Consider the following 11849-nt stretch of genomic DNA (forward strand, 5'->3'; position numbering starts at 1 on the left):
TGGAAGTGAAATGATACTGGCAATAAGGTTTATATGTAGCGACGTATTTAAGAGGTATTATTGAGGTATTGAGATTATATGAAGTTGATTGGAGTTTTGGTGTATAAGAGGTAAAATAAGTGAGGTGCATATTTTTTTTTTTTTTGTTGGTCTATATGGAACAAGGAGGATGAAGATAGCAGACTAGAACACTAAAATGGAAGGAAGATTGTCTACACACACTTTGTTAAATTACTAAGCAGTATGTACTTTTTTTTTTTTTTTGGAGAGAGGAAGTTGCATATCTTGGCACACTGACAGTTGTTCAGCAACCCTACATTTTGATCTGGCTTGGCAAACATTGGTCTTGACATGATGACTATGACGTTGACTTAACTATTATTGACTGTTATACACTGCTGCCACTACTACTTGATACACAGTTGAACATAAAATTTTGACAGAATTGAATTACACAGTTAACACTATTCAATTACACAGTAGTACTTAATGTGGATGAAAGATGAGTGAGTGTGTTTTGTGTGTTTTCCTTTCCTAATCCTACCCACCTATCCCCTAAATATTATTTTATTTGTTTGTAGTGGCTTGCACTGACACCCATAAATATTATAGGTTTACTGATGTTGGTGTACTTGCAATAGTTAATATGACAATTATCTGACATCATTTGTGTGTTTGTTATGATTTGTATGTTTAGTGTAAGAGCATTGTAAAAGCATTTGTATGTGCATTCAAACTATTTTTCATGCTTGAACTGTCTGATTAGTGATGGTGAAATTATGGACTGTTACTTGTACTTTTTCTACATGATTGGTGCCACTAGGACATGTTTAATTTCTGCTGATGAACTGTGTGAGCAGTGATAGTGAATATTATGGACTGCTGTCTGCACCTACTCAACATTGCTGGGTGCCACTGATGGACTGCTTCTACTGAAATGATGTGACCTGTTGGAGTCTGCACCTGTTCCACAATGCTGGGTGCCACTGATGGACTGCTTCTACTGAAATGATGTCACCTGTTGGAGTCTGCACCTACTCCACAATGCTGGGTGCCACAGATGGAGCTACTTCTATGGAAATGATGTCATCTGTCGGTGTCTGCACCTACTCAACAATGCTGGGTGCCATTGATGAACTGCTTCTACTGAGAAATGTGACTTGTTGCTGTGTGTACCTCTTCAACATTGCTGGGTACCACAGATGGAACTGCTTCTACTAAAATGATGTTACTTCTTGCTGTCTGCACCTACTCAACATTGCTGGGTGCCACTGATGGACTGATTCTACTGAGATGATGTCACCTGTTGCTGTTGCACCTACTCAACATTGCTGGGTGCCATTGATGAACTGCTTCTACTGAGAAATGTGACTTGTTGCTGTGTGTACCTCTTCAACATTGCTGGGTACCACAGATGGAACTGCTTCTACTGAAATGATGTTACTTCTTGCTGTCTGCACCTACTCAACATTGCTGGGTGCCACTGATGGACTGATTCTACTGAGATGATGTCACCTGTTGCTGTTGCACCTACTCAACATTGCTGGGTGCCATTGATGAACTGCTTCTACTGAGAAATGTGACTTGTTGCTGTGTGTACCTCTTCAACATTGCTGGGTACCACAAATGGAACTGCTTCTACTGAAATGATGTTACTTCTTGCTGTCTGTACCTCTTCAACATTGCTGGGTACCACAGATGGAACTGCTTCTACTGAAATGATGTTACTTCTTGCTGTCTGCACCTACTCAACATTGCTGGGTGCCACTGATGAACTGCTTCTACTGAAATGATATCACCTGTTGGAGTCTGCACCTACTCGACATTGCTGGGTGCCACTGATGAACTGCTTCTACTGAGATGATGTCACTTGTTGCTGCAGCACCTATTCAACAGTGCTGGGTGCTACTGCTGGAACTGTCAACTACTTGTTGTGAATATTTGTATAAACTGATTTTTTGTGTATTACTGTCTGTGAAAAGTTATGAGACTCTTACCTGTACATATTCGTCATTGCTGACGCTATTGATTGAACTGTTTAACCACATGATATTTGTGTAAACTATTATGTAAAGTCACATGTATGAAAGAATTTGTATTGCTTAGTGTATTTTATATATTAGGCTATTGAAAGGTCAGTGCAAAGCCAAAATTTTATCTAGTTATATGATCTTTACGTATTAATATTATCTTTTATTTTTGTCTGTATTTTTTTTTCGACGAATTTGGTGGTATTTTCACCACCAATGCTGGCAAAAATACCATCAAATTCTAGCCCGTGGAGGAGGGGCATATGAAAGGTGGCTACACTGAGCCACAGCGCCAGAAATCGCGCCAGAGAGTATTGTTCCGCCGCCTCCACTGGCAGTGATTATTGAGACGTAGCGGCAAGCAGTTCTTGCCGAGAAGTTGTGGTGGACACTGCTTGTCGTGAAGTCAGAGTGAGATGTGGTAGAGGAGAGTGTTGTTCCATGTTTTATGCAGTGGTTTGATGGGAGAGATAGCAGATGTTATTCCAATGGAGATATTGTAATGGTCAGAGTGCTTTTCGTCAATATATATGAAGGTAATAAATATTATGTTGTTTATTTATTTGTGTGTCCTGAACAATGTGTCATTACAGGTTCAGTCAACAAAGCATCTGGCTTGTGTTCTTGTATTAGAGTGTAATTTTGGTTTTCTTGCACAATTATGGTATTTGTAATTTTCTTTTATCACGTCAGTATAATTGCTATTTAAAAATTCTTGTCTTGTTGAAGAACAACCGTGCCAGATGTGCGTTGAGTCATACTACCACATACAGAACAGCTACACTTGTGCTTTTTTGGTTTCGTAGGTTTTATAGTTGCTGGGGACTTAATTAATTAACTGTGTTAACGAAAATTTTCTTTCATTCTTTGTTGTCATTCAAAGCAGTCAGATTGCGTACTAAAACTAGTCAGGGCCAGCCGTTTGCGAGACTTGCGTAATCGGACTGACAACAACTAAAAATATTTGCATTATAAATAATTAAGCCCCCATGCAAGGTGAGCGGCACAATCAGGACTGCATACGACCGAGGCACACAGGGCCAACACCCGGCATCATGGTGTGGGGAGCGATCTCCTACATTGGCCGTACACCACTGGTGATCGTCGAGGGGACACTGAATAGTGCACGGTACATCCAAACCGTCATCGAACTCATCGTTCTACCATTCCTAGACCGGCAAGGGAACTTGCTGTTCCAACAGGACAATGCACGTCCGCATGTATCCCGTGCCACCCAACGTGCTCTAGAAGGTGTAAGTCAACTACCCTGGCCAGCAAGATCTCCGGATCTGTCCCCCATTGAGCATGTTTGGGACTGGATGAAGCGTCGTCTCAGGCGGTCTGCACGTCCAGCACGAACGCTGGTCCAACTGAGGCGCCATGTGGAAATGGCATGGCAAGCCGTTCCACAGGACTACATCCAGCATCTCTACGATCGTCTCCATGGGAGAATAGCAGCCTGCATTGCTGCGAAAGGTGGATATACACTGTACTAGTGCCGACATTGTGCATGCTCTGTTGCCTGTGTCTATGTGCCTGTGGTTCTGTCAGTGTGATCATGTGATGTATCTGACCCCAGGAATGTGTCAATAAAGTTTCCCCTTCCTGGGACAATGAATTCACGGTGTTCTTATTTCAATTTCCAGGAGTGTATTATGTGTATAATACATTAATAAAATTGAAGTTTGTACTGACTGTAAAAAGATGCAGTACTTACAAGTCACATATTAAAAAAGATGTAAGCCGGAAAGGCGACGTCATGAATAGTTGTAAGTGAGATGGCGAGCCGCTAAGGGCTGCTCGTACTGTGAACAAGGGTTTTAGAACAGTTAGTCTAATTCTGAAGACGACGCTCATAGTAGCGTCGAAACCTGGTCAATTTTGACTTAATATTTGTGGCCGAGGGCTTATTTGCTCTTATATAACTATTAATAGTTGCTGGTTTTGTCTTAGGTTGAAGATAAAATAGCTGGTGGCTACTTTGCAAACCTGGAGCTGTATCCGTTGGCTTTAGGTCAATATATGGTATGTTATTACCTTCTTTCTATTACGTATGGTTAATGCCTCGAAGTAATTAAAGAAATATTGTTAGTTTTGTTAAGAACGTTCCAAGTGGCTTAGTGCCGCCAATCAATAATAATAACTGTTTTTATTTGAGTAAAACAAGTCATGACTTGGAATGACGATATAAGTAATGCTGTTGACTGCTCTAAGTACCAATGTATGTTCCTTAAATGATGTTAATAAATGTTTCTGTAAATCTATCGTCCAGTGGCTTGCCACTCAAGGATCACTGTATCCAACCTTTCGCGTTCTAAAGGTATTAAAAGGGTCCTTAGTCCCAACGTATAATCCCCTCTATCTTCATTAATGCCGACTCCCTACCACCCCCACCCCCGTCCCCTTCCTACCAGTTACCTTCTGTGTACCTATGTTTTTCTTCAAAATTTCTACAATTCCTTTGTTAGAAATGTCTGTTCCTCTTCAGCTAAACTGCCTACTGAGATATTCCTTATCACAGTATCTATAGTCTAAGAGAACTTGAGGAGTATATCGTCATTCCTTAGCATTTCCGCATTCCACTTCTTTCGACATTGATTTTCCTGAATAATCCCTTAAACTTTAGCCTGGTGTTCATCACTACTACATTGTGATTTGAGTCTATATCTGCTCCTGGATACACCTTATAATACAATATCTGATATTGGAATCTCTGCTGACCATGATTTAATCTGACATCTTCCCGTATCTCCCGGCCTTTTCCAAGTATGCCTCCTCCTCCTGTGCTTCTTGAATGGAGTATTCCCTGTTACTAGCTGAAGTTTACTGCAGTAATCAGTTAGCCTTTCTCGTCTCTTATTCCTAGTACCAAGCCCAAATTCTCCCGTAACCTTTTCTTCTATTCCTTTCCCTACAACCCCTTTCGAATCCCCCATGACTATTAGATTTTAATCTCTCTTTACGTACTAAATTACCCATTCAGTATACTCATCGAGAAATATAGTGGTAAGGAAAACAACTGTCAACAGACGGTATTAGTAACTATACAGACAACAGCTGCATGTCGAAGAACGTAAGCAAGGGGAAGCATACAATGAATATATCGATCATGCACTAATGAGCCTAAGAGTCATAAAAGAAATCAGGAAGGAATATTAAAAAACCACGCGAATTATGTAATGTACTGACTGAAAGTAGATGTAACAAAATATACAATTTATCTACAGTAAATAAATGGTTAAATATTACGACTTTTACAAACAGTTATCATATAGGCACGGAATAAAGTAGTTACATAAAAATTTACAATATAGGCACTGGTAATATAAAATGGTTTTTGTTTAATTTTAGCCTCGTTTTTATTCGAGGACATACGTACAACAGTAAAAAAGAAATAAAATATGTATACATCGTAAATCACGTGGTGCATCTAACCTTAAAACATAAAATGACAGACAGTAATTGTGATAAATATAGCTTAATAAAATGTACTAACAGTGTGAAATAAAATGATATAATTATCATCGAATAATCGATCGAGTTACAGCGGATCTAAATAGTAAAATGTCGTCCATCTCTTATGCTTTATGCAAACTGACGCTGCAAGTATTGATTTTGTCTACGTCGTCTCCTAATTTCTCATTTGTCACTACTATTTCCTTTTGGCCGTGCATTGCCAAATCATCATTTTGTTATAATATCATTGGACTTTTTTGTATTAATCTCTCTTGGGTCATAACCTACTCTCCCTTCCGCTCCTCTCCACTTTCCTCGCCTCCCCTCCTCTTTGTTCACATGTGTCGTCGATTTTAGCTGACACTAATCATTGTTTCATTCTCTCATTGGAGAGATTGTACCATATGGAAATTGTAATTTTGTGTCACAATTAGGCGTAGCACTCTTTACAATCCTCTATTGACTGGCGTTAGGCCGGCGTATTTCGAAGAGTTTTTAGTGTATGTTGCAGTGTATGTCGTTAGTCATAGACGCGTAGTTCCTAAGATATTTCGCTTTTTACTTTGGCAGGTTCCACATAATTTTAGTTTCTCTTTTGACAATATCTCATGATTATTTAATCATTACTACTGTTTTATGTTGACTTTATGGTTTTCCTAATTTTATAGGTGACATGATATGCAAACCACTTTATGGTAGGAGGATTTTGACTGAGCGTACTTGGTGCTAATATTTACTTTTCCTGTACGGTGGCTTTAACACAGCTTCACATTTATGTTTTTATCATAGTTTGTGTCTCCTTTTCATTAAGCTGTGTTAGCAGTTTATTATTTTACGCTATAGTGTACGTTATGCTACGTACATGCTTTTATGGTATATGTTGTTGTAGTGGTCTTCAGCCCAAAGACTGGTTTGATGTAGATCTCCACGCTACTCTGTCCTGCGAGAGACTTTTTATCTCTGAATTTAACTAATTCAATCTACTCCTTCTGAATCTACTTACTGTATTCATATTTTCGTGTCACGCTAAAATGCTTCCTGCTTAACCTTAGTTATTTACTGACTGAACTATGCTGTCTTTGCTAGAAGGCGCTGGTCAGACAAATTCACCTTCCCCAAAGTGGAAGGATGTCCGTCTATGGATATGGCATTTTAGTTTTTGACCAATTCTTCGCTGTGTTCCTCCACCACCTTGCCCGTGCAAGTCACTGTGTCCCGGGCCCACCCAGACTCGGCTCACTCCGTAATCATTCGGCATTACCAACCACATGGCACGTGCTGGTTCGCCTCATGTCCAGCTTCGAGCGGAATTCTGATCCTCGCCTCTTGATTAAAATCGGTATAACACCTGTTCCCTTTCTCATAAAGCAACAACATTTGTTCCTTCAATCAGCGATTACTGTTATTTACATACAGATTAAAATCAGTACTAACCTAGAGCTTGGGAATTTGTTCTCATCACATTGTCATGTCTCGGGAAGATGCCTGGACTATGAGCAATACACAACACATCAATACACCACAATGTGCCTAGGTCGTGTCGCCTCTCAGGGGCATAACCAATACAAAAAGTTGTCTCCCATTGCTGTGCAGCGTCAGCGAACATATCGTTTCGGACATAAATTGTTCCAAATGACGAGATCTTCAGTCCTACACGTACGTCATCAGAATCAGACTGCGCTCTATTTGCTGCACTAGGTAGGTGTCTACAATTTACTACCTCGTGGATGTGCATTTGTATTCACAGCGTGTGTTTGCTTCAGCGGTCACATATTGAGCATATAGCATATTTTCTGAGTTAGTTAGTCCGTAAGTTTTTGCATTCATTGCACAGGTGGGTCTCTCGTTTTCGTGGGACAGAAACCGCTGCTTGTGCATCAAGCGATACAGCTAGAAGAGTAGCATACGCTGTGCCTATGTTCCAATCTGGAGTGCAGTAGTTCTTCTAAAGTATTTCTGTCAGTCTTGAAAACTCTTACATTGGTTTCTATTGAGTCCCTTTAATTGCGCTCTCTTTCCTCTGTTGGAGGCCAGGCCGTATCGTTTAGTTGACATGGTTGCGGTTGTTTGTCTATTTCTCGTGTTGACTGGCGCCACTTGGTTTTACAAGCGTTGCCTGTCTGCTAGTAGCAGCAGCGGCGGTTATCGATATGTAGTAACGGTGGCCCTATCTTTGGGGCGACGTCGTGCTTCTTCTGGGTCGTGTCAATGTGCAGTTTGGTTGTGGACTCAGGAGGAGCCAGGTCCGCGCAGTGCAAGAACACGCCGGGACTGCTGGTAGCACGCATGGACTGCCGGATTGACCTCGTCGTAAACCGGATCCGGCAAGCTTTAAGTTGAGTGCATTCGGATTCAAGTAGAGAAACCTCCACCATTGTGATACCTTGCGATTTTCCAGTGACTTTGGTTCGTGTTGCTGCTTGCAGTGTTGCTTAGGCGAAGAGTAGTGAGTGGAGTGCTTGGGGAGGCGGATCTGATTAGCTTTCCTCGACTTCTAATTACTATTTATTGCGTTCAGTTTGTTACTATTTGTTAAGTTCAGTCAGAAGTATTTTTCCTGCCTCGTGTCCACTAACGCCCCAGTTACCTGCCCTGGAAGCTAGTATATCTAATGGCAGTGAACGTTTCCTCGCCTTGCCGCTGCTGTCCGGTGAGGCATGCAGTTTTGACAGCTTTCTTGATTGTAGGTTGGTTGACGATTCTTCTACTCTGGTGGTAGTGACTCCTTTCTCGTTCCGGGCGCTCTAAGCACAGTATTCTGCGGACTGCGACCAGACCGCCGGTTCCGGCTTTGGCGTATTTTTACATTTTGGTATTTGGTTTATTGGACGTCAGGCAGCGTCTGCAAGATTATCATTAGTCATTCGTTAGACGGCCACTAGTCTGAGTTACCATCTTGTGAAGTGAATGCAACTCTTGGCTGCCTATCTCATTGCTCGCAGAAGTGTTTTTGCCGGACATACTCAGAGCTCGAGTCCTGGTGCACCGTCTGTGACTGGCCCTTGTGTTTTATTATTGCATTTGCTGTTTTATTGTATGTTTCTAAAATATTTTATATAATTTTCATAGTTGGCATTACAGCAGGTTTAAATGATTGAGCTACCAAATTTACCATCATTTTGTCTCACCTGTTTGGTGATCTTTTGCTTGTCCTTTTGAATTAACCTTTTCTGTCGTATTTGCTGTTTCACTGTATGTATTTTTTAATTTTTATATAATTGCCATTCTTGGCATTACAGCAGGTTTAAATGGTTGTGCTACCAAGTTCATCATCATTTTGTCTCACTCGTTTGGTGATCATTTGCCTGTCTTTTTAAATTAACCTTTGCTATTGCATTGCTGTTTTACAATGTGTTTGTTAAACTTTTTTACAGTTGCCGGTTTTGGCGTTAAAGGTCTTCAGCCATGACTGTGGTTACTTGCCTTAAAATTCTAAATGGGGTCACATTGGCTTGTTTTTAAAACATTATTTGCTGTCTCTGTATCTTATGCTCATTTGGTAAATCGTAACGCACTGAAAGCAGTATTAATTAGGCAGTTGTTTATTCTTTCATTAATAACGTGTGATATCGTCATTTATTGCTGAGTCTGGAATCACCGTTTCAAAATAAATGTGTGTAATTGCAAAAGGGGACCAGTAGTAACTGATTAAGGACCCGTCCACAATAGTAACCGAATCCTGCCTTCCTTGACTTCCAGGTTTCAGTTAACCCCGTGGTAACTAGGTTGCTTATACTTCTCAACAATTTTAAATCCCCCTGGATTTCCGTCCATTTCGTTAATTACCACAGTAACAGAGTATGTAAGAAGCAGTAGCTGTCATACTTATCCTTGGCTCACATGGTTTATTTCTTCATACTTGCATACTGGCACATTGTTCTTTGTTTACTTTTTCAGTTTCATTGGTCGCACATATGTTACCGAATGGCTGGTTTAGACCACACTGATTTATATCTATTCTGCACCGAATTCCAAATATAAAATCCCACATAGCGGGATGTATATATAAAGCTCCGCATTTTGGCTCTGAAGGGTCAACTGGATCAGACCAGCCGCCTTGTCATCCTACGCCAATCGTGTCATTTGATGCGGTATGAAGAGGTGTGGGTTCGGCACACTGCTCTCCTTGCCGTTGCCGGCTTTCTTGACTCTGTAGCCACTGTTTCTGACTCACAACGTTTATATTGACCGAAAAAATGGTTCAAATGGCTCTGAGCGCTATGGGACTTAACATCTGTGGTCATCTGTCCCCTATAACTTAGAACTACTTAAACCTAACTAACCTAAGGACATCACACACATCCATGCCCGAGGCAGGATTCGAACCTGCGACCGTAGCGGTCACGCGGTTCCAGACTGTAGCGCCTAGAACCGCTCGGCCACACTGGCCGGCCTATATTGACCGAGATAATGAGACAAGTACATGTTTTTTAAATGGGACGCTGTACTTTTTTACCATCATTCGAACGCTCTGGAAAAGACGGGTATAGTGATGTAACGCATGTTGCTATATGTGATTCAAACTTCGCTTAAAAGACGCTGGGAAATATTGTACGATTGAAGGTCGAGGCGGTCGGAAGTGGCTCCAGACTGTAAACACGCCTCGCACGACCCGCAGGCAGAGTTGCCGTGCTCTATGCGGCATGCACGGCCTACGCTACGTAGGTAAATCTTCATCCGCCCTCTTTTAAGCAAAGTTTGAATCACAATAGCAACAAGCGTTACATCACTATACGCGTCTTTTCCAGAGCATTCGAATGATGGTAAAAAAAGTAAAAAAGTATAGCGTCCCATTTAAAAAACATGTACTTGCCTCATTATCTCGGTCAATATAAACGTTGTGATTATTGTGCATGTACCAACGTATGTGCCCCATAGTCCGCCATGATTCGCCGAAACCGCTTGTCGATACGTGCAATCGCCCCCGGAATAAAGGGGATGTTAAGTCTTAAGCCACTCATGCTCGTACATTTACAAGTGTACTTAGACACAAGTTTATAGAACTGTGGCATCTCTACTGCTGTAGAATCATTCCAGTACTTTTCGCGAAGAGATTGAATAAGGTGACGTTATAACATACAAGTATTCGGTTACGCATTTTAATTCCCGTGAAGTGTGTAAAGACGAAGTAGTGAAGACAACACAGAGAGATACAGACAGACAGTATAACTACAGCGGTTATAGTAAAATGAGAACATACTCGTACATCTTCGTCAGCCATCCTGTAGGTGCCTCGGCCTTCGTGTACCTGTTGCCGCTCGTGTTACACTGAATCTAAAGAGGTTGAGGGCACAGTGTCTGCTTAGACCTAGTTATGGTGATAACACGAAAATAAAGATCCTAGGCTCATTAGTGAAAATTTACGTTAGGGCGTGTCTGACGCTAATGAGTCAACACGACTATTGTATGCTTCAATGTCGTGGTAGATACCGTCCTCAAGGCCTTGCTAATAACGTGTAAGGCAATTGGAAAGCTATACTTAATCTGAATGCAAATTAATACGGCTACAAGCGGACTTAAAAACGGAAGATAAGCCTCAAACAAGACTGTTTTGGCATATTCTTTCGGATTTATGGGACAGCGTTTATTCGAGGGTTTTTTATGAATTGAAAACAGTAAAAGTACCGTAAGTGAAAACCATGAGGACTGTCGGACGCGACACGACGAGTATGCATTCTAAATGACATGCGTTAGGAACGAACCTGTTCTTCCGAAATAAGATGACGTGTTGTCTCAGTACAGCTACAATTATCATGCCTTGTTGTACTTTCCTTAGGCAAGAGGGGGTGTACTTCAAATAAGGGGACACTTCAACAGTTTATATTTCTCACCAGTGGAATTTCGGTGTAATTAGCTGACAGATAATCAGATTCTACAACCGGATAAGAGCGTAAAAATGGATTCTCCTTCATTTTTACCCATAAGAGGATTACCATTCAATAAATACGTCTTTGCGATGTGCAAAGTCAAACCTCCGTGCTGTTTCCAACACTACAACTTTGTTACTTTGTTGAGGTAAATCAGAATTCTTCCCCCCCCCCCTGCCCCCCAATATATTATGAATGTATTACACTAAGCCGGCCGGAGTGGCCCAGCGGTCCTAGGCGCTACAGTCTGGAACCGCGCGACCGCTGCGGTTGCAGGTTCGAATCCTGCCTCGGGCATGGATGTATGTGATGTCCCTAGGTTAGTTAGGTTTAAGTAGTTCTAAGTCCTAGGGGACTGATGACCTCAGAAGTTAAGTCCCATAGTGCTCAGAGCCATTTGAACCATTTTTATTATACAAAACTTAAAACATGTTTTCTAAATGAAGTATCAATGCCTGAATCTTAGTAGAAGCAATTGTAATAATTGGTGCAAAAC

The 11849-nt window shown here is 41.2% G+C and overlaps 1 protein-coding gene across 2 annotated transcripts in view; it reads right to left on the reverse strand.

Annotated features, from left to right (window-relative positions):
- LOC126175431 (solute carrier family 22 member 7-like) overlaps positions 1–10749 on the reverse strand; it is a 101779-nt gene extending 91030 nt beyond the window's left edge. The window contains exon 1 of one of the 2 annotated variants that reach the window (XM_049922228.1): positions 10687–10749. In XM_049922228.1, coding sequence (XP_049778185.1) covers positions 10687–10707 — 21 coding nt within the window. In that variant the 5' untranslated portion in view covers positions 10708–10749. The remainder of the gene's footprint in view (positions 1–10686) is intronic. The other variant, XM_049922229.1, reaches the window with a different exon arrangement.
- Positions 10750–11849: the final 1100 nt, after the last annotated feature.

Source organism: Schistocerca cancellata, chromosome 3, assembly GCF_023864275.1.
Source record: "Schistocerca cancellata isolate TAMUIC-IGC-003103 chromosome 3, iqSchCanc2.1, whole genome shotgun sequence".
NCBI lineage: Eukaryota > Metazoa > Arthropoda > Insecta > Orthoptera > Acrididae > Schistocerca > Schistocerca cancellata.